At 41.1% G+C, this 23,923-nt stretch overlaps 1 protein-coding gene across 1 annotated transcript in view; it reads right to left on the reverse strand.

The window, feature by feature from the left end:
- PTPRG (protein tyrosine phosphatase receptor type G) overlaps positions 1–23,923 on the reverse strand; it is a 397,672-nt gene that overhangs the window by 163,584 nt on the left and 210,165 nt on the right. Inside the window, exons 3-4 of the mRNA XM_051788769.1 lie at positions 22,118–22,297; positions 16,636–16,784 (exon numbers count right to left, since the gene is read on the reverse strand). Coding sequence (XP_051644729.1) covers positions 16,636–16,784; positions 22,118–22,297 — 329 coding nt within the window. The remainder of the gene's footprint in view (positions 1–16,635; positions 16,785–22,117; positions 22,298–23,923) is intronic.

Genomic DNA, 23,923 nt, shown 5'->3' on the forward strand with positions numbered 1-23,923 from the left:
CACAGGAACCTTAATTCATCCTCCCCACGCTCACTTTGTTAAGCAATTCCAGGCTCTGGTTTTCAGTAGCTATGTGAACGTGTGTGAATCTGACTCACATTGTTACCAGTGTACCAGCATGCACACAGTCAGTCCAGATACACCAAGATTTGCTTTAAATGTCTTCTCGAAATGCTGTTCTTATCCTCAGTCTTCCTGAAGACTGGAGTCATTAAAAAACAACAAAACAGCTCTCTGAGAAAGGGGCAAAAGCACCTGAAAGCAAGCAAAAATGGCAGGGATGTTTACAGCTCACTGAAATTACCTGAAATTTCTCCCCTTGGTAAAAGAAATTTTAACAATTGGTTTTCTCTGTCATCTTTCCAACACCTCTTACATCTGTGCTCTCAAGAGAATCACGACCCTCTTTCATTTCTACATCTGATGCAGAATTATAGGAGCTGCTACTGGAGGGGATTACAGATCCAGTCCCTCCAGTAAATGCAAAGGAGATGGTTGTTTTATGTTTCCCCATTGCAGCACCACCCCTGGATCCCAATCAGAGGCCAAGGCACGTTGCTTTAGGCTTTATGCAAGGTTAAAAAGCAGACTCCCACAGAGGCACAGAGCACTGAGCCAAGAGTGGCACAGGGGTATAAAGTGCACTTGTGTAACAACAGATCACAGAGCAGAAACCTCAGCACATTAAAGAAAGGACATAATTTCAAGATGTATTTTTGCCCCACCGGTTGGCCAATCACTGTTCTTAAACCTAGATACTAACACAGACGAGGCAAGTGACACAGACCTGGATTTCTAGCACAGAACAAGGAGCAGGAATGCATCGTTCCAACTGCCACCCACCGAAAACCGCTCTGACACGTGTGGCTCCATTTCATAGGGCTTGTCAAGAGCCCTCTGTAATGGGAGGCACATGTCACTGGAATGTTGCTGGGAACTCTGTGTGATTCAAAGCGCTTACTGCAGCATTATTACAGTAATCTTTCAGCATGCTTTTACTCCCCAACCTCTCCCCATTTTAACAAAACAATCCTAAGCCTGTATTAACAACAGGGTTTAATGAAAACCATACATTTCATGATGAGTGTTTGGTCATGCATGGGAGATTTGTTTGGAATCAGGATCACTTCTCTCTAGGAATATGACAGGAGATTAAATCATTAAAAATGTATAGTGTGTAATTAGTTTATCATTGCCAGAATTGCAGGAATATTTTCCAACATAAAACTGATGCCACCAGCAAGAGATCATTTTGAAAGATCAATGTTGCTGAGGTATCAAAAACTAAAGTAATTAGGAGACAGCAGGCACGCTGTTCTCCTCTGTACTTCTTTTTTTCTTTTTCCACAGCCACATGCATGCATATATATATATATAAAAACTATGCAACTACCTCCTTACAAATCCAGCCAGTGAGGGGATGGACACCGTGAGCCACAGAAACACTATTAGCGATTGTCTTAACTGGCATGGTGATGTAAGATTATTCTGAAGCATCACCATCTTCTGAGCCTTGAGGATTTATGCTAACTGCATAATTCTAGGGAAAGCAGTAGAAAGCACCACAAACAGGATCTTGGTATTAGTTAATTATGGCACCGCAATATTTTCACCGGAGGCATTCTAGAAATACACTGCAGTACAGTGATGCTGTTTGTATTGCAATAGTTAAGGTGGTTTCAGACCATAAATTATAAACCTCATTTTTCAGAGTTTATGACAGAGCTATAAAAAAGGAACCAGCCCTAGCCAGTTTTCTTTTATGACATAAAAAAATTAGCTATTTAAAAGCTATACATTTATGCATGAGTTCAATGGTTTCAAATGGTTTTTCTCCTCCCACATTCTCTCGTTTCCAGCATGGACAAAGCCACGGTCATATTTGATGGCCATCCTCCTCTTCCTCCACACTGTGACCCAGCCTCTCAGACAGATTGCCACTTAAAACCAGATTCTTTTGTTTTCTAGGGGGAATTAGCAATCTTATGTGAGTCAGCATCCCTGGACAACTCTTTGTATGTATTTAGTAAGGAAATATTAAAGCTGTCATTTTCAATATGAGGTTCGCAGACCCCTCGGGGACTAATTTAAAGGGGTCTGGAGAAGATAATTAAGAAAAGTCAGTCTACTGTCAGTAGTCTTAAACTCATTGAAAAAGGGTCGACACTTCATCAAGAAAATGTCTGTGAGATTACAAATAAAAAAAAAAAATTAAAAAAAAAATCAAACCTTCACTGAAATGCTAGATTACTATTTTCCAAGGAGAATATGAATTTAAAGCAGCATAGAGGGTTGATGTCAGCTTCCAGTGCAGAGTTTCTTTCAAAAGCAGATGTCAGCCTTATAGGCTCAGAGCTTACGTGCAGCAGTTGTAGGAGCACACGCCAGCAGCCTTCAAATGCCAGCTCCAGCTCCAAATGGACCAGTGAATCCACACCATGCCCACTGCTCCATGGCCAAGGTCACCACCTCTCTGAGCTGTCCCCGAGCCTCCACCTTCTGCTCGTACATACAGACAAGTGGAGGTAAACATGTCACCTCAACACCCTTTTGAACTGAAATTGAGTTACTTTCAGGATCTCAGGTGCACAAACATCCTTAATTTCTATATAACATATATGTATGTACATATAAATGAGAAAGAGTGTAGAGCAAAGTCGCTTAGCAGATATTAGTCACAACTTCTTGAAAGGGGTATGATATTTCTGTTTGAAGCGCACTTTAAGTACTTTAAATTAAGATACCGAAACCTCTTCAACATCATTAACCTGGACTGAAAATAATCAATAAATAATCATTTTGCATGTAAGTATGAAAGGCAAATGTCTGATACATTAATTATGAAACCCCTTGTGTACTAATGGTTGCCATAACCTAGGGGATCGATTCCATTATGGATATTTACACAGTGACCTATTAGGAATACACGGAACTATCATTTTTTACATTGATTATCCATCCTTAAAACAGATAGTAATGTATACTTAAATGCATGGATTGTAAAAATCATTTTTAACCTTTATTACGTATTCTTTGTTGAAAAGGAAATCGTTTGAGCATCATGGTATGAAGGACACAATTTCAATTTATGTCTTAAGAACAGAGGACAATTATGAATGCACATAAGAAAAAAAAAATCTCTGATTTGCAGTAGTTGAATGAGTTACCTAGAACACAAATGTTTCTAATCTGAACCCAAGCAAACAACACAGACATTGCTGGGGAGCCATAAAATAAATACATATTGAACTTTCACAAATTGTATCGCCTTTTGAAAACACCTGAAGCAAAATTCCCCCTCTGAATAGCTCTGGTATAAACCAACGAACTATAATCAGTATGGTTGATGCTGGAGGTAGAATGTTTTAATTTGACAAACCTGTCCTGTGTCAAGTTTCCACAGTAAATAGCAGGGCTACTCGGGAGACAAATCCAGCCACAAGCCACACCAACAGCCTCAAAGTTACATAGAAAGGCACCCAAGGGAGATCACCCCCAGCCACCACCATCTGCACTGGTGCCTGCCTGCCTTTCTGGTGTGGGGCAGGGCCACTGTGTCACTAGGGAAAGGAAAAATCTCTTCTCTATGCTCCAAAGGAGAAAATATCCGTGGGTTACAGAGTCAACTGGGAATGAGCAGCTGGAAATGGGAACAAGGCAGTTATCAAGGCTCTGAGCGAGCCAAAGGCTGCTGCAACACTGACACTCTGTCTAGAGAGGGTGGTGAAATGCTATAGCCCTGCTGAGAGGACATAAACATTCAGACCTGACAATGACAGTCACTGCTATTTGGGCATATCTGGAGAAAATGAAGAGATTTTAACCTGGGACAGCAGCTCCTTTGTAAAAGTGAGGTCTGGTCATCTTCAGATTCATTTTACAGCCAAAGAGGAGAAACAGCTTCTTTTACTTGGCAGTAGCTCTGTGTGGAGCTCTCGCCGGAAGAGAGAAGGAAAAATAAACTAAGGCCTCCTAGTGCATTTAAAACGAGCTGTCACTAGGTTAACCAAGCCCCAAAGAAGGCACGTAGTACCTGCTCTTAGCAAATTCACTTACTGATTATCAAATCAATTTAGCAATTCGGCAAAGTGCCCATCATCCCTCAAGGCTGTCGCCACACCTGTCAACAAAAACCAGGCGCCGACTCCTCTCTTAAGGACATAACATGTGTCAATTTGAAGGTCCTATTCAAATCACAGCTTCCTGCCAGTTCTGATCTCCTCCTCCATCTTTCATGCCATAATCTTCTTAAAACTAACAAAACCCACACTGGTTTTGAAAGTGCTGAATTCTCCACCTGCCAGCGAGGTGGCACAGCGGGGATGGCAGCAGCCCTGCTGTAAAGCACCCGCCAACACCAAGAGGCAGAGGTATCAGTAATTCCTCCCAGGTGCTCAGAGGGCAGCCACTGATCTTTACAGTCTTTATCATACAAAGGATTTTTTGTTGATGTTGCTAGATAAACATGGTCTTCTCCCTTGCTAGTTACAAGGATGCATGGTGCAATCAGGGAAGCAATACTGCCCTGCTGAATGTCTCCTCTCCTTCACAGCAGCGGTCACTGAAATTTCCAGTCCATTCGAATTTGTCCAGTGCCCATGCATTTGGGGGAAGCAGATCTAAATCTCTCCTCATACTTATCTGCACGAGCATTATTTCAAGCATGCACACACTTTTTCTGGGTCCTGGGGTGTGCACCACAATCCCACAAATAGCTCCCCGCAATGCAAAGATGTGTGGACCAGCAAGACACATCAACAAAAAGAAGCAGCATCATGTTTAACCCCGCAACAATTTGGCATTATTAGAGCCTGGGCAGTATCTCAATCTACAAAAGCAAAATCTCAGCTGTGCCCAGCTCCCTCTCCTCTCCTCTCCATAGGGTCAGCAGAGCCAGCATCACAGAAGCTCTAAATTCGAAATAACTCTTGCACAAAACGCCCTGCCATTGTGAACACTGCAAAGCCTCAAACCTGTTCAGCATGAAGCTCCATTTGAGTCTTCTGAGCATCCTTTCTTTTTAAAGCATAAGCAGATTAAGCTCACTGAGCATCTTTCTTCAGCAATCATGGAGATGCATTAAAATACAGTAAATGAAGAAGGCCTGATAAGACTAATGAATGCATTATCTCAAATCCCAGATTGCTATAACTTTACAGAAGTAAAGAAATGAACCTAAGAACAGACTTTAAATACTGTTTCAAGGGTAAAGTATCGATGTATTGATCTTATGAGTGCTATTATCAGATGGCTATCTCTGGGTGTCAGGTGAATCCATTCACTGCTAGAAAGACACACCAGGTTGTCAAGGCCTGACAATTATCCTTGCTAATTATTTCTCTCCTACTGCCCTTTTCCAGTTCTAGCTTCTGACTGCTGCCAAATTATTCCTTGTAGTGTTACCAAAATGTCTTCCACTTCTATCTTGGTTAATTATGATGGGAAAACATCTGAACTAACTCTGCTAATAATGGAGCAATATTATGTCAGAGATCACATGTGGATGTTTTGCTACCTCAAATGTTAAACAGGCCAAAACAATTTGCTAGGATGCTTTCTCTGAAATGAGAGCTTGCTCTTCTTCTACAGAAGACATTAATTTCCTCTGACATGGTCTCACCTTCAAACTCCTCAGAGCTCAGCCCCACATCTGAGCTTTCATATGGTTCATATATATTTCATATTTCTTTTCTTTAAAATGGACCAACACAACAGCTGTTTGAGCTGCAAGAATCCAGAAATTGCTGTTTTCAGTTTCTTGAAATGCTACTTTGCAAGATGCTAATCCTGTACCCTGGAAATACAGCAATTCCCTTCCAGGCTGTGCCCCGTACAGGGACACCCAGCCCAGCAGACACATCCTCAATACCACAAAGGGAATAGGAACAGGAACATTTTATCAGAGGCAACATAAGGAATAGCCATTTTCAGTATTGACCAACTTGGGTCTTGGTCTTGCTACTACAAAACTGTCTGATAAATCACCATATGGTTTGGTGGGAAGGCTAGCAGCCCTTCCAGAAATGGGATGCCAGCAACAACAGCATGTTGCCTCCAGCTTTACTTAGTAAACAGCATGTGCTTCAACATCAGTGACTGATACAACTGAAGGAATCTAATTCTGGGAGTAGATTCCTACAAAGGAAGTATTAGATGAGGTTGAAGAGAAAGACACGACTATGGATTTGAGGATGGGTGGCTCCATTTCTGTTCAGGAAATACTGGGTTTCACTTTTACTCTCTTGAAATTTCATCTTTTGAATGCAGCTCATTAAGTGAGTGCTCACATTCCTGGCTCCCAAACAGAATGAGAGCTCTCAAGTAAAGAATTTCAAATGAATTCTTTTTAAAACCTTCCCGTTATTGCCAATCTCCTATTCTGAGCTGGATGTAATGACATTTCTTTTTCTTAAGGGATATTATGGTCCTGCCTGGAACAAGCCACCTCAAGATTAAATGTGTCACTCAACTCTCAGCAAGCCACCTTCTCCTCAAAGAGCACCAGCCTGCCCTAAGAGGATCTAGACCACAGAGAAAAGAGAATAGAACTTCCCATTCAACCAAGGACGACGAGAAACTTAACAAAAGAGGTTTCCTCTTCTTTTCAAATGAATTTTGTAATTTTGACTACTCATCTGTGGGTAGTTTTGCATTTTAAAAAGTTAAATCTAATACTCTTTGAAAACCCTTGAGTGCTGCATGCAGGCATTGAGTATTGAATTTGTTATCTTATTTGTAGGCACAACCACCCTGAAGGAATGGAAGGGCTTGATGCAGGTATGAAAATCAACTAAAATCACCCTCACAGCAATCTAGTTAAGGTAAAGATCAAACACAAGCAGTATTGCAGTTATGAACTTCAAGACACGGAATGTAGTTAAAGACAAAAATGACAAAATTCAAGAAATTTAATCCATTCATGGCACGATCAAATCCCAAAGATACCTCTCCCTTTCATAACAAATGTGTGATAGATGTTGTACTAATGCAAGTGTTTTATTCTCAAATTACATTCGCCACTCAAGGTGAGCAAGTTTGCTTCTCCCCCCTTTACATGGGGCCTGAGAGTCTGTTAAAAAGTCAGATTTGCCCCCAATCCCAGAGAATATTGATTCACCCTTAACTTATTAGGGAGATACTCTGTCTTCTTTTCCTGGACAATTAACAGTCCCCTCTGGAGAAACTAATGTTCTTTTGGCAGACCAGGTGCCATTTTCTGTGCTTGAATAAACTATTAACAAACTGTTAGCCCACTACAGGGGGAAAAAGCTCTTTCCCAGCTGGTAATGCTATTTCTAACTATTCAGGCAACTATTCTAACTAACTATTCTAACTAACTATTCTAACTATTCTAACTATTACTATACTAACTATTACTAACTATAACTAACTATTCTAACTAACTATTCTAACTAACTATTCTAACTAACTATTCTAACTATTCAGGCAACTATTCTAACTATTCAGGCAACTATTCTAACTATTCAGGCAAGCCTGAATCTGTATTTCTTACACACATGTAGATCAGGAGCTATGTTTTACAAAAAAACCCTCCTGAATGGTCAATGGCCAACAATAGCCACACTCTCTTTGTAGGATATGCTAACAAAGGTTTTCCTGCCTGGGCAGTGAGCACTGGAGGCAGCTGCAGGCATTTCCGGGAAATATGAGCCCTCTTTGCCTCCTCTCTGAAGCCAGAGGATAAAGGAAAGCCCCCTCTGTAGACAGCCAGACCAGATAGGATAGTGATAGGCATTATTGGGCTTTCGAGGAATGTGCTGAAAAGCCCAACTATTTTGGGAATATAGAATTTTTCTTATTAAGCCAGGTAGCAAAATAGAAAGCAAGAGGACACGTATTCAGGTATACAACTATTTCCCCCAAATTGTTTTATCTCTACAGAAAGACGAGAGCCTCAAAGCATGAGCAAACACGTATGTTTTTCTCTTGTTTTCAACCACTTGATTGTTATTTCATTTCTACCAGGCAGTAAACTCTTGCTGCGTTTTAGATCCTTTTTCAACTTCAGTTAACCTTCCCATCCTGTCTGGAAATACAATGCCTATGAACTGGGGAAATAACAAGGACTACGCTCATATTGCTGCCTGATCTCTTACATCACGTGAAGCTTCATCATAGAAAAAAAAAAAAGGCAATCCATCCCTGCAAAACCTGTGGTTACAGCAGCAGCAGCATTGCTGCATCCTAGAGCAGGAATGCCACTGGGGCAGGTGCTGCACAAACCCAGCAAAGAGACATTCCTTTTCCCAAAAAGCTTTTAAACTCAATATAAGAAACATCAGAGCAATTCAGGTGGGAGGGCAAGAAGGTAAATATGATATTACTGATCATCACAGTCCCAGTGAATGTACAGTCCCAGCTTGCCTTCCTTTAGAATTAAAAAGCCTTTTGGTGACCCACATTATAAAATCAGTTCTAATGAAAACCTTTTTTGGACACACAAATACCCAGACAGCAAGATGTGTCTTCCCTTCTGGTTTACTCAAGTTTTTGGTCATCAACCCTTAGAATGCAGTTCTTTAACATAAGATAAAATGAAACAAAGTTCTGAATAAATGTACTGAGTTTTCTCACTGTGAAAAACATGTCTGACGTAATTTATTCTCTTGGCACAAAATTACAGCAACTGTTTAGAATTCTTCAGTAAATAAAAAAACAAACAAAAACCCTAAAGAACTAAAATGCAATCAGTAAAGTACCAGTATAATAGACAATTTAAATAATTTCCTGCTTGCTGCCTTAAATCATGATTAACATTGGTGAAATCTATTCCCATTGTTTGAGCCTCAGTGAAATGACTTCCATGGGAAATACTGGCCAACAACTACCAACCAGCCCATTAACCATATTAACCATATTTGTTTTGATCTTTTTTTGTGCCAAGGAAACATTATTGCTTCTTAACACATTTGTGCAATGTTTCTTTTCATTCCCCCCAATATTATCTCTCTTTGTTATTTCCAGTGGGCTTATTGGGGTAACATCTCCAGGGGAAGACATCTCAAAGTCCCTGGACTGTTAGACTAGCCCAACAGAAAGGGGTAGTGCTGAGCACTTATCAAGCTTCACGTGCTTCTAACCAACATCCCAGGACCCTTGTGTGGAGCCAACCTGGCACAGTGTGTAGTGCAAACACCCCCTGCTCAGAGCCCACGGTCCAGAGACACTCGAGGGACCTGCTCACCACCCTGTAAGCCTCACATGCCTCATGGCTGTGCACTGGACTCTGAAAATCTGCCTTCTGGTGTCTAAGCTCCCAAACTTCAAAAGCTGTGAGCAGCTCTAGATAACTCAGCCACCTCAGCCTCAAACAGGGAGTCATTTCCACGGAGAGCAATCCATCAGCCCTTTAATAGCTGCAGGAGCAAGCTTTTTCACAGCATTAGTGAAGCCCTCATATCTACCCATACTAAATTACATGGTGCTTCTGTCCAAGATGTATTTGCAAAGAGGGATGCTGAGGTTCAGCTGAGTCCTCACCTCTAACCCAGCTTAGAAAGCCTCCATGCACAGCCTCCCTACCTGCGCTCACCTCTCACCATCACTGCTGGGGAGAGGAGGCTGACATGAACGTGTCAGAGAAGAGATCCTGCTAGAAGGCCCTTTAAGTCTATCAAAGTTCTAGGCTGTTCCTTACAGGGTCAAACAAAGTCACCTCCTCGCAGTGAAACACTTTTCCTTGCAGGAGCCTGCTAGACAGTCTATGGCAGCTACCTAACATGCTGAAGCAGAAGAAATAGCTACCACCTGCTGTCCTCTTCCTTCTCCTCCCGTACTCAAGTAACTATTCTAGAAGAACAGAATTTAGCAAGCTCACACACATATTTCTTCCTTTTTTGTCACACTGAGTGCCCAGAGCAAATGCCAGTAAATCCAGTGGTCTAAGGACCCAGGAAGCTCAGCACACAGAGCTCACCTTTACAGCTGGGGAGAGACAGTCCCATTTTTCTAACTCAGACAATCCCACATCTCAAGTAACAATCCTATTGAATCTGCTACCTTTCATTAAAGTAGCTCTTACAACTCTGTCAAATTCTCCAACCTTTGTATTGATTTTTTTCTCCTATTCAAAATAATTCTCCTTTACAACAAGAGCTGGATGTCAGCCTCTTATCTCTTATTTTCACCCCATCTGATCCTCCTTCTCCTTGTCAGTCTTTCCAGATTCCAATTAATCATGTAGAAAATCAGGGATTTATGTTAAGAAGAATGTACAACTCTTAGTTCATCATTAACACACTATAATTGCAGTGTAGTGCTACTGCCTCTGACCTTTTCAACAAGTCAGTGGAAATCCTTTGGGGAAAGCAGGACATTCCCAGCCAACATGAAAAGAGCTGTATCTGGTTCATGCTACTGGACCATTACTTCAAAATAAAACTCTGAATGCATTTTAACATTTGCAACTTGCTCTAGAAATCACTGGGGCCTGACAGGCAGAAGGAAGATGCAGCCATAAAACCAAACTGCTTTTACATCCCTAAATTTTGTCTGGGTCTCTACATGAATGGTCCCAAGATGCACTAAACCCTCCACTAAACATATTTAATTTCAGACCATCCTCTCCTGTTTCTTCTTAATTATCATGGGACATACACAGAAAAGATCAGCCAGATGGAGACTAAATATTTCACTACTACAAGATGGAGCATTCTGCACTAAAATGGAACCTTGATTACAATAAAGTCATTAATTAAAGTCTCAACTGATTCTCCTGTCAGTATATAGGAGGCACTAAAGACAACTGTGAGGAGACAGTGTACTAGCTACACTAAGGAAAATAAAACAGTAAACCAGATAGCGATAAGATGATGTTTAACTTGCACTACTCACAGTGAAACACGATGGAAACTCAGCCATGTGTTCAATATATCCACCCATTTTATGTTTATAAAATTATGACACACTGATTTCTTGACAACAAGAATCCTGAACAACATTTAAAAGCAGTGAAGAGCAAAAAGGAGTAAAGGCTAGAGACTCCTGGAGTAAAATCTTACTTTACTGGAGATAAGACAGAGATATAGATTTGGCTTTTTAGCATACTGCATGTTTTCAGTACTTTATGGCTATCTGGACCTCTAAAGACCGTGGGAAAAGGGGAGACAGAAGACTGTAAGAAAACAAAAAAAAAACATACTAAGTGCCATTTTCAAGGAAAAATAAAATAATTAAATGTGAAAATGCCCAAGTCATTTCCTTGTCTGAATGATTAAGTCAAGGGTGTTGTAAGAAATGCAGATGGAATAAGCAGAGCATGCTAAATTCCCTGGACACTCCACAGCACAGACAGCAGGAGTATTGAGCTAAATCCTCACTCAGAGATCAGCCCATCTCCCATCAAAGTCACCTGGAGTTCTAAGTATCCCCTTATAAGTCCTTTGAGAGAATTATTACAGTAAAATTACTTTAGACAGTCATAGTCTCCCACTGTGATATATTCCCAATGGTCCTCTTTAGGTCCCTCTATCATTTATTGACCTCTACTTTGCTTCATCCTGCCAGATAGAGGTAAGGAAATTTGAAGAGCAACAGGTAAACAAAATATAAGTAAATTAAACCAATGCTGGCTCTCTGTTGCACAATCAGTCTTTACTGTATGTGAAGTCAACACCAGAGATCTTTGCAAAATTACAATTACTAGATGTGCTGGATGCCAAAAATAATAAACTCAGCTGCAACACAGGGTGTTGGTTCTCTCCTATATACCAAGAGAAGATCCTATGATATGTTCATTTAATGTCATAAAGTGTGTGCAAATCTAAACAGACTCACAACTGCACCAACAGTAAAACTACAGAACAGAAATGGTCCCATTTCTAACATTAAGAAGTAAATATCCCCTTCCATTCACAGGTAGACAGAGGGTTGAACATATCCTATAGGTGATTCCAGGTGTGATAGAAAGTCTTAATATTCAGGATAAAATAATAAAAAAACCCCAAAACCAAACAGTGACTAGTCTCAGCTTATTCCCTGTAGTAGAGGTTTTTGTGCACTGAATACCACACATTTCTTCTACATTAATGACACTGATTGTCATCTGCCTGTGATAATGTAAAACATCAGAATTCAGTGATACAGTGAGAGGTAGGATAGCACACAGCAATTCACTTTGGCGAGGTTACCTGAGCATTCCAATTACAGCAACTAACCGTAGATCTAGACCACACTGAAGTTAGTATGTAGATTCAAAGAGAAAAGGAAGAAAATCAAAGAAGTAGCAAGAACAAAGACACCATTACAACCTGGAAAGTCTTCTGAGAAACACACTTGAAGAACAGAAAGAATTGTTAATGCAAATGATTGTTTTGTAATAATAATTAAGTAAAATGAATCTGTCAACATAATGTAAAAGCTTGTTAATTGACATAAAAGGGTGTCAGTTCTTAATTTTCTGCTGGGATGGCTCGTGCGGTTTTCTGTTGGGGGTTTTTTTTGGATACTTTTTTTTTTAAAATGGAAAAGAACTTGATATTCTCAAAAACATGCATGTTGGTACTTGTGGCTATGAAATCACATTGCTCTTTCAGAAAGCCAAGTTGATGTTCCTACAAGGAATTTGGCCTAGACAATGCAAGTTTGTTCATGTTAGAGTAAAGGGATGAGGTCTTTATGGCATATTGGAGTATGGTCCTTGGAATAAGATCCTCATTTACTAAATAAATTACTGTATAGTACTGTATAATGGTGTTCACATTATAACTGACAATTAGCACCATTAAAGGGAACGCTCATAAACAACCAAAGCTCACATCAAATTAACACAGCCATGATTAAAATCACTCTTCTGATTTCTGCTCTTCACAGAAATAATCAGCATTTTGCATAAAAATTAGTATGAAGCAGCTAAAAAAGAATTACAAAAAATAAAACCACGGTTCTGCTGGGATGGTGGGACTGCACTCCACCAGCACAGCACAGCACAGCAGTGCCACGTCAGTTCCTTGGCTGCTGTGAAATGTTAAGTGTTGGGTTTCCCTCGGAGCAGGGAGCTCGCACGGACCTCGTGCAGCCAGGGCTGGTAACCAGTGCGGTGACACGGGAGATTAAAGTGCTGCAATTACTCCTCTTGGCTCTAATGAGGGGAACCTGGGTTCTCTCCTGGCCTGAGGGAAGCTCATCTTCTTTATTTTAACTTTGTCACTTAGCCACTTAAATGGTTTTCTAGCCTTTGCATGTTCATTTATTCTGCTGCGGCTTCAGAAAGAAAAAGAAAAACCTGAATAATTATAGCAGAGAAGAACAATAACAAAATGCAAAGGAGTCAGCAATTCATTAAAATTTAGAGAATGCAACATTAAAAACTTTTCTTAACTCGGAAAAAAAAAAAAAAGGAGTCAGACTTTTTCTAAACTGGCATGGAGCCCACGTCCTCATTAGGATTCACACTCCACTCACACAGCAATACACTAATGGTATCACTTTAATCTTCAGCATCACAGCACTAGTTCCTGGCCTCAACCAGATGTTGATGCTAAAATGGCAAGAAAGAGGGAAAAAGAAACTTCTTGCCAGCACTGAGCAGGGCTGGCATCAATCTGGATCCTAGCAGGTGGAAGTTTGAAGCACAGGGACACGAATGCTACTTCAGAGACAGCTAGGCTTGTAATGGCTTCATAAGGCTCAAGTATCACTAAGGAAAATCTAATCAATAAATAAGCAATCAAGACCTCTAATGAAAGAATACCATTACATATACCATGGTTTAAAAAGGAATCACAATATGCTACATATGCATAAAAGTACTGCAAGATAATACGCCTTTGATCCAACATGCCTTTAAAGCAGGAAACACAAGGATGTTCTTATATATCTTACCAACTAATTTAACATATAAATCACAAAAAAATATGATCCAGATGGGCTTCAATGAAGGAAACCAATTAACGTAGACAGCCTTACCATCTGACACATTAACTGCAATAATAAAAACCAAACAACATGGTCAAACAATAATGCTCTGTATTATATCTGACATTTCTAATCAGTTTCTGCATCCTCTTCAAGAAGAAAGACTACCAGCAAGCACTTTGTTTTCCAGAGGAAAAAACTTCTAAACTTAATGCGCGCAGAGCTCAGTCTATGGATGAAGCTGATCTGTGTTCCCTTGGGATGTGCTTTGGAACTAATGGGTTTTGCATAGTCCACATCTGGTTGCACGATTAGACATAGAAAATGTTTCCTTTCAGCTGCATCACCACTGTAACTGCGGCAGACATGGAATGCCAATACCTGCACGCTACTTTAAAGCTTTACCTATGCCCATGGGCTCAGAATAAACAGAATGATTTGGGCTTTGATTTCTGTAGGATAGAATTTTGGTTTATCCTTTCTACAGTCTTCCTAGAAACGTCACTTCTCAAATGAAGCACAGTATTTTTGGCACAGACCTCCCAGCATCAGGCAATTAGGATTGCATCAGACAGTTGCAAGCTGCACTACAATTAGCATTACAAATTAAAAGCCTCACCATGTATACATGTACAGTTACTGTTTGAGAGGTGTAATGCCAACTCTGAGAACTGGTTTTGTATGCATTGGCAACAAAGACTCAGTTTCATCACCTTAGACCTACTGGATCCTTCAAAATCCACCCAGGGAAATCCTTTTCAGCACATGATTGAAATTTAGAATTCTTGTGTAGGAGGTAAATAGGATCACAACTGGGAAAGTCTTGGTTTGGAAATTTGTTCTTCCTTTGCAAAAAAGCAAAGGAATGGCTGTGGGAATTCTGCTGATGTCATCATACCAAGGAAGACCAGAGGACAGAGGACCATGTCATTGCCACAAACACAAATCTCTTGGAAAACTATATTTTCCTTATTAGGATTAACACTAAACCTATCTGATACAATTTATTTTGCACAGCATTCATAAACAAGTGACATAACTTCTCAAAGGAAGTCAAGGCAGTTTCCTTTGTTTTTCACCCTCAATTTTAAAGCAGAAAAAATTAGAATTCTAACTAACTGAAAAGAAAAATTAAGAATACTTAAGCCATAGGAAAATTATTTCTTAGGAATTTGCTTATTTCCAAAGTAATCCATTTATCGAGCCAGCATCAAATAGCCTTGGCATCATAAGAAAGGGTTTGTGAATTCTGACACAAACAAGAAGGTCCAGGCTTCTTCACTACCTCCACCCTTGAAATTTCAGAAGAGGAGTTGACTGGCTCTGTAGACTTTCTGAGTGCACCTTCCTGAGGTTTACAAGTACCAGTATTGCCAACTGAGACAGATCGGGCAGCATGACAATGATTGGCCCTTTGCTCCATGTTCTCGGGGTAGCCCCTTCTGAGAAATCACAGCTACATCAAGGAGATGATGTTTGAAAAGCTCAGTAAAAAGAAGATAATATCTCTGTCTCCCAGAAAGTCAACATACAGGTACACAACTGGGAGACAAAAAAATGGGTTTCTAATTCTTGTGTGATGGGGCAGTTTGAGCAGGTAGGTGAAAACCAGAGGTTCTGGTCATGCACCAGAGTCTATTACAACCTCCCTTTGAGCTCTAGAAGCCGCTTTCCACCTCCTGAAATATGTGATTGGCTTTAGCCAACGTGATGAATTCTAGCATGCTGGGGGCTGAATCAAGTTCTTGCCAGACCCAGCTCCCAAGATGACCATTTCTGCCCACGCGTGAGCTTTCTGGGCGCGCACATTCTGAAATGCCACTCTCAGACAGTGCGTATCTGCTTACTGACGGGCAAAGGTGACACCAGATAACATCTGCTTTACCTCACCATGCAAAACCTTGACTATTGAGTCAAAAGTATCAACAGGCTCTGTTGACACAGAAAACACTGCACTGACAACAGAGTCACTTGGGACCATCGGTCTCAAGCCAAGACCCAACCGCATCAGGCTCCCCAGTAGCCCGTGGCCTGGGACTCTCTGGGACATCTGAAGGCCTGTCCCTGCAGCCAGCTGCAGACAGTCACCTGGCCCTGTGCTCCCAACACGGCGGCGTTCCCAGGGCACAGTGCCCGCAGCGGTTCCTCGCTCCCGCCGTGGCAACAGTGCCCTGCTGGGATCGCTGGGCGGCCGTCGGGCTGGGGCTGGCACAGGTCCAGCTGGCTCCAGCACAGCCAGAGCAAACACAGAGCTGCTTGCACGGATCTATGTAGAGATCCTGTTAGTGCAAGGCAAGGGGTGGCACCTGAATCCAGGTAGAGAGAGCGCCGTGAGTTTGTGCAAGGAAGTAATTCCGATGACAAGCATCGATCTCGGCACGATGGCTCCCAAACCGCCGCTATTTGTTTGTAAGCATCGTGGGAAAGGAAAGGTTTGGAGGACAATGAGGTCACTTTGAGGATATTTGTAAGGAGATCCTCCCACACATGGAAAGCTTATGCGAGAAATGAGAAAAGTGGCTGTTTGCAACTTAACCCATGGGACACGAGAGCTGGCAATGTCTGCAAAGCAGAGTTCGGAGCTGACACTGCAAAAGCACATGAGAGATGATAGATAGAGTGCTCCGAGGGCCGGAAGGGGCTGCAAAGTGATATGTTCACTGAAAGAAGCATTGCCCTATTTCACTGTCGCCTCAAACTACAGCAACACGTTCTGGTTTTGTTTTCTCTGAGAACAGAAGCGCACGTCTTTCCACTCACCTCAACGGGGAACCTCTTGCCGTTGATGCTGTGCTCAGAGCCAGCTGATCCGTTGCTCTGACCCCAGTGAAACTCCACTTTCTCTGCCTTGAATCTTCCTGGTAACCCGGCACCACTGACAAAATAATCGTCCTTCAGCAGGATAGCAACTGCACACACAGAACAATGAGGGGAAAACTCTTAGCACAGTTTTTCTGAAGCATTTATGGTTTTTGCTCATTATATCAGAATACTTTTTCTAATGCAAGCAAAATGTCGGGTCATCATTTTCTGCTTTACAGAGATTGGCTCAAAAAAAAAAAGTCTACAACTAATGCTGGCTAATTATGGAAGTGATTATGAAGTTACGCAGACCACAGAAAATCCCGAAGCCTGTATTTCTCAAGGACTTTTTGCCCTCCTTATTGGACTTTGATTAAAATTTAAATGGCAAACTCCATCAAAACCTGTTTAATGTGGTTCCAGAAAGTAACGGCTGACCATGGTCCCTGCCCTTATAAACCACAGAGGGTCTGCAGATCACGAGTTAGGAAAAGAACAGGTCCTCTGTTCTTGGATTTCCTTTATTTTGTTGGTGGGGACCTCTGTGCCCCATCCCACCTCTACTGCTGGACAAGGCGGGTGCTTTCCTTACCCTCCCTGCCCCCCCTCTGTAAAATGGGGAGAGTGACAATAATATTTTTGAGACTCACTCATGAGACATCCTCCATGAGAACTTGGTTTTATTACAGTAACTCTGACATTATTATTACGTGATTCAATAAGGGTCAAAAGGATCCTCTTTGTATTTGCTTTTCACTCCCAAAAGCCTTTGTATTTTATGTAACAATAAAAGCTGTAGGTCCAAATAGAGGGCAAAATCATATGGAGGGAGCTGGTACCTGTTACAGGGGAGGTCTGTGGTCCAACCAAGAACTGACTCCAGCTTTCAAAAAGTTCCTGTCCACTACTCTCACTACAGGATCACCTGTCTTTTCAGCATCTCTTATTTTTAATACACACAATTCCTAAAAATTCCTCCCTACAAAATCCTTTCTTCTCATCCCTCACAAACTGTTGCTTAAAAACAGAACTAAAATTAGAATTTTGTTTCTGTAAAAGCCACTGCAGACTACTGCTTGCTGTGTCTAGAATCCTGTGTTTAAAGATCTGGGGTTGGTTTAGGGATTTTTTTTTAATGGAAACAGCAAAACCCACAGAGGTTTCTCTGTGGTCTCAAGCCAATTGTGTCATTGAAATGGAAACATTAATATAAATCCAATTTTATTATTTAAGACAGAGGAATTTATTTCTGCTGGAAAAAAAAACAACAACAAAAAAAGCTACTTGTGAAATAGAAGTTACTCCTCTATTGGTGACTCAGTGCAGGCTCTGCTGCAGGCCAGGCTTTTTGCCCTCCCATGAGGAGAGACAGTGACATTTTTCCACACAGCTCAACTTTAAACTGTTTATGTCAAAACTATGTAAATGTTAAATTGAATGAGATGTTCAGATGCATCTAAATAGCGCCAGTGAAATCTCCTGACTATTTTCTTCCATCATTTCTGCTTCTTTTGACAATTCCTTTGCATCCAAGTGTTTTCGTGGGAAAGTATGTGATGCAGTCCTGGCTATGGGGTAGTGCCTGTGTCAGCCGCGGTACTACTGGTAGTCACTCTCTTCTTACACCAATTCTGTGAAACGTAAGTGACTGAAAGAACCACTGTTCTCTACCTCCCTTAAAAAATTCTCAATGGGCTCAGCAGTACTTTAATAGTGAAAATCTCATTCAATTATGCATTCCATAGATAAAATTGTAGAAGATGCGGAATACAGGAAAGCAGATTCGCATGCATCTGTTAACAACCTCTGTGGAGATTCAGTTGCATCTAATAAATATTTGATAGTTTCTAAATAATTTATGGCTCTGTCAGGGGTCATTTTACTTGTTTTAGATGAATAATTAAAAGGATAATTAGGAGGATGTACAATCTGAAATGTTCATCTAATTGTTCATTTTACAGTATTTCTTACACTGCTGAGCTGTACAACATGTGTTCCCATCACCTTCCCAGCTTAGCAGCATCCTCTTACTGCCAGTAAGAGTGACCTCTAGTATTCAGAACTGGAATAAAAAAGCATCACCTTACTGGGCTTTGGGAGCCACTACTTTTATCCAAGAATTTCTACAGAGTGGAAGGAATCAACCCCCAAAGCCCACTAATTTAAAATACTGCATAACCCAGTTTCTTTAAGCAGAAGAAGTTTTTAGAAGTTCTCAATGACCTAAAAGGGGCAAAGTGGCAATACGTGTGTAATGCTGGCAGAGGTACTGCTCCCATGGGTGCTCTTCCATGGGGCAGGTTGGGTTTAAAGAAGCCTTGTCAACCTCAGGCCTGGCTGACACTAGCTGACACTTAATTATAACGTGACCCAAATGAAAGCAACTAATGCAAACATAACCACGAAATGTGTGCATACTTTCCAAGTGATCTTTATCACTTAATACTATGGCCAGATACTATAGTGATGAAATCAAACACACATTAGTGCCTTTGCCAATGTAACTGTACACAAAAGCATTTCTAGTTGAGACAGGGGCTAACAAATCCATTTCCATTTCCTGAATGAAACGCTGTTTTCCATATATTGTCTGCCCTTTACCTGATATGGGGCAGGGGGGGAGGGGACACAGAAGAAAGCAGAACAAATCTAAACAGCAATAACCTCTTTACCTTTTAACATTTCAGAGCATAAAAATAACTCATTGTTCTATTCTAAAAAAAAAATGACTAGGTCCTATAGCAATAACAATAACCTAAGTAACACATTTCCTGCCAGTTAACGAGCGTTAAGGTTAAGGGCCTTTGGCTTTGCCTGGGACCCCTGTCTCTTTTAACCAGTCATTAATTGCAGAGAAATGCCCTCTACATCCATCACCATTGCTTAAACAGTTATTTAGTTTACTGTCTCTGCCAGTCTGCAATACGAAGGTCTCATGTGGCCATCTGCTCCAAGACTCTGCTGCCAAAATGTGTCACAATTTATGGCACAGCCTGCCTCTATCTTCTACTCACAAGCCAAAACATCCTACTTGGTTTGCTGCTCTACCACTTACCCCCTTAAAAACTAATCCCAGGCAACTTTCTTCAGAAGGTCAGAAAACCAAGAAAAGGAATGGGACTTGATAAAACAAGGGAGGAGTCAGGAGCTCAGCAGAAGAAACCGGGGCTGACAGCAAGGCAAAAAGAGTCTTCACATTACCAGGAAAAGGCCGTAAGTTACCAAGAAAAGTGACAGTTACTGTTGTTCTGAGAAGCAATAACTTGTCAGCAAAAATCCATACCCCAATGGGTGAGGAAATCAAATATAGCAGCAGTGCTAAAATCACCCAGCAGAGAAGACTGAAGGTTCAGCTTTCACTGCCAACCGTGTGGAGACTGGAAAATGTGCTGGCACGTTTCAGTTCAACAGAACAAGGTTCTGGCTTGTATCAGCACTAGTGTGGGCAGCAGGACCAGGGCAGTGACTGTCCCCTTGTACTCAGTGCTGGTGAGGTCACACCTCAAATCCTGTGTTCACTTTTGGGCCCCTCAGTGCAAGAAGGACATAGAGGTGCTGGAGTGTGTCCAGAGAAGGGCAACAAAGCTGCTGAAGGGTCTGGAACACAGTTTGATGAGGAGAGGCTGAGGGAGCTGAAGGTCTTTAGCCTGCAGAAAAGGAGGTTCAGAAAGGACTTTATTGCCCCCTACAACTACCCGAAAGGAGGTCTTAGCCAGGTGATGGTCAGTCTCTTCTCCCAGGTAACAAGCAATAGGACAAGAGGAAATGACCTCAAGTTGGGCCAGGGGAGGTTTAGATTACATATCAGGAAAAATTTCTTCATCAATATGGTTGTCAAGTCCTGGAACAGGCTGCCCAGGGAAGCAGTGGATTCACCATCCCTGCAGGTATTTAAAGGATTGGTAAATGTGGCACTTGGGACATGGTTTAGTGGTGGGCTTGGCAGTGCTGGGTTAACAACAGGACTCAATGATTTCAGAGGTCTTTCCCAACCTAAATGACTCTATGATTCTAACATGGTTTCCCACTATATGTGCAGCAATGTTACTATTACATGTACAGTATAGCATTAGCACCTTTCTTTGAAGAATAGAACCATCACTTTCTCATGGTATTTCTAATTACGTTTATTGCTGATTACCACAAACAGCCTCTGTGACCATAAGGGCAGGGTTCATACCAAGAATAGATTAACTAAGCACCAAATTTCCATAGCATTCAACCTTGCCTGAACCTCATGTTGCTACAAAGGGCAAAAAAGTCAGGATTTCAAAGCACACAGGAGCATTTCTTAGTAAAGCTGGAAAAAAACCCCCTCAGTAATGCATCAAAACCCCCAGCTATGCTTGGTGGTGGTTTATGTTAACTGGATTTGCTTTGCAGTAAAAGAAAACAGGATCACAGCCTGCCACTCCATTTCATCTGAGGGGCAATAACTCTCAGCTTCTGCTAAGATCCTGAACCACTGGAGCTGGATCTGAAGCATTTGCTGTACTCCAGGTTGTGGCTCAGATCCAAAATCCCCTGGAAGCCATGGGTGTATTCAGGGTCATGCTGCAAACTGCCTGAGCAGGTACATGCCCTGGATTTTGCTAGCAGACCTCTGGCTATGGACACAGTACAGAAAAGCATTATAGAGATGCATGTCAGATGTTAATAAAGATAAAAATATACTTCCAATAAATAAAATTGAATTAATTAGTGGTTTAATCCAATTCCCTAAAAATATTTGACCTTGTCAAATGAAGAGGGTGGCCTTGTAATTTCTGCTTTTTACATTTTTAGAATTAAAGAGTAATCAAATGCATGTGGTTTTGCATATAAATCAACCTTGACCTTTCGGTGAACTGTTTTGGTAAAAATAAGCAGTACTCATGCCTGTTCTTTTTTCTCTAAAAGGCAGAACAGACAGAGCAGAAAAGAATTCAGTTCAGTGAAGAATACTGTGCTATAATCATATCAGAAACACATTAATAAGCCTCCTCTACTCTGAGCAGTTATTGCTCTTTCTTCTCTAAAATCTTCCAATTTCTAAGACTTCCCCTTTTCTTCCTCCCGAGTCCTGCATTTCAGCATTCTTTTGGATTAGATGTTACAGCCTCCCAAAGCTGATAATTCAAGGTTACACCTTGAAACTCTTATACCACCTTTTATTCTGAGGAACAACTGACTACCAGGAGAATTAGTTTATACTGAGAACAAAAAAAAGCAATAAAAAACCACCTTAAAAAAAGCCCCCTTAAAATCAATCTGCAGAACTAGTTCTGCACAGAATGCAGAGGCAGAGGTAGGTGGCTCCTACTGGAAAATTATATAAAAAAAAAAAAAGAGAGCCACAAAACCCAAACAACAGAACGATGAAAAAGGAGGAGGGTGGAACATGGCTTGAATTTTTAATTGACTGCAGGCAGGCTATGGAGACGAGTAGAAGAGAACATACCCGTTTTCCCTGTGTTTTTCATCCAAGTCTTGTTTGAAGACTCATTGTCAAAACCATCAAGCTGCAGTTCTTGATACTCATCTCCAACGTGGGCCAGATGGTCTACGATGTCTATGGGAGACTGGTGAGACCCTCCACACTTCTCGCTGGAAGTAACCCAGTGCTCGGGACCATAGGTACCTGTTAAAAAATACCAATGCCAATTAACATTCCAGTGGCTCAACAGTGCTGGGTAACTCTTAAGTGTGAGGATGAAGCACGTGAACTCCCCAGGTAACTCCACCACAGTTACGCGTCTCTCGTGTGAAAGAGGTTAAGACGTGTAAACTTATGAGGAGATTGAAATCCACTGGCTTTGTGCCGTGCTCCAACTTTGCCTCTGGCACTAATGAACAACGGCCTTTTTTAAAAATTACTATTCTATAAAACTATCTGCAGTTCCCAAGCTCCTCTTGTGCAAGTGTTATCAATTAGCATGGTGCTACAGGAACTCCCCTAAAGCTTCAGCCCTAATATATTACTCTATAGTTTACCTTTTCACAGTGGACAAATAATGTAGGCGCTATCCATTAACTTGTGTTTGTGCAATGCTCCACTTAAATAATATGATCTTTATGAATGATCGCATTTCTTTTAGAGGTTTTGAAGCCAGAAAAGATAAAAAGAAAGAATTAAACTAAATGTAGATTAGTAAATTTAAAGAAAACAACAAAGGAAAAAAATTACTCTGGATGGAGGAACTAAAGAGGACTTCCTGTCAGGAAGACATTAACTTTCTTTTGCTGCTATTCTTACATGACTTTTCTGGTTTCGATGAACAGTCAATTAAAATAATATGGAAAAAAAAAGGTTTGAGACAAAGACCTTGCCATCCACACCACATACCAGCTCCAGATGCACTACAATACTCAGCAGCACACTTAGGAGAATCTCCTACAAATTTCAAATTTTTCTTATGACCTTCCTCCCCAACTTTAAATTGTATTTACAGAGACTAAGAGATTATCTTCCCATGAGCGCAAACAGCATTTTAAGCTCCTGAAATAACAGCACAGAGTTCTTGTAAAGCACTTGTTGCTCACAGTTCTTAAAGTGCTTTCCAGCTGGAAATTGATGGCTGAGAAGGGAAACAATTTGCCGAAGCTCAACTACCAAAACCAAGTTGAACCCTGCTCTCCTGAGACCCTCCCTCCTGAGAAGGGAAACAATTTGCCGAAGCTCAACTACCAAAACCAAGTTGAACCCTGCTCTCCTGAGAACCCTGCTCTCCTGAGTCACACCTGTATCGAACCTCTGAACTACACAGTCAGCAGGTCTGTTCGATAGGCAGACAGCAGTAAATGATGCATCAATGTGCATTTATTAGCCTTGCATCTGAGAAGCACATGTAAATTCAATTAGTGCCATCCAAACCCAGCAGTTGTGAAGGCCAGTTTCTCTGGACCCTGGGTTTTAATCTGTCTGGTTGCAAAATGCAATCATGAGCGAATGCAGGACACTTAATCAATAGCGAGATTTTGTGCTGTACTCATCACACACAAATGCTGTCTGGTCCCCAAGTGACAAGAAGAAAGTGTTTTACTTTCAAGTACAATTAGTCAAAACTGTAACATCCTTTAAAAATCATTTACATCATCTGCCCAGGTTAAAAACCAGTTTCATTTATCTCGTGGTTCAACTTGTATTGTCAGCAAAAGCCACTTCCAGTTAATTTCCCAATGTACCACAACCAAGGAGAAAAGAATTATTAAAAATCTTATGTGGGGGAAACCAAAAGCGTTCTGCTGAAATACTGGTATTTTTCCC

The sequence above is a fragment of the Manacus candei genome, unplaced genomic scaffold, assembly GCF_025592945.1.
Source record: "Manacus candei isolate 608988 ecotype Guabito, Panama unplaced genomic scaffold, ASM2559294v1 h1tg000025l, whole genome shotgun sequence".
Lineage (NCBI taxonomy): Eukaryota > Metazoa > Chordata > Aves > Passeriformes > Pipridae > Manacus > Manacus candei.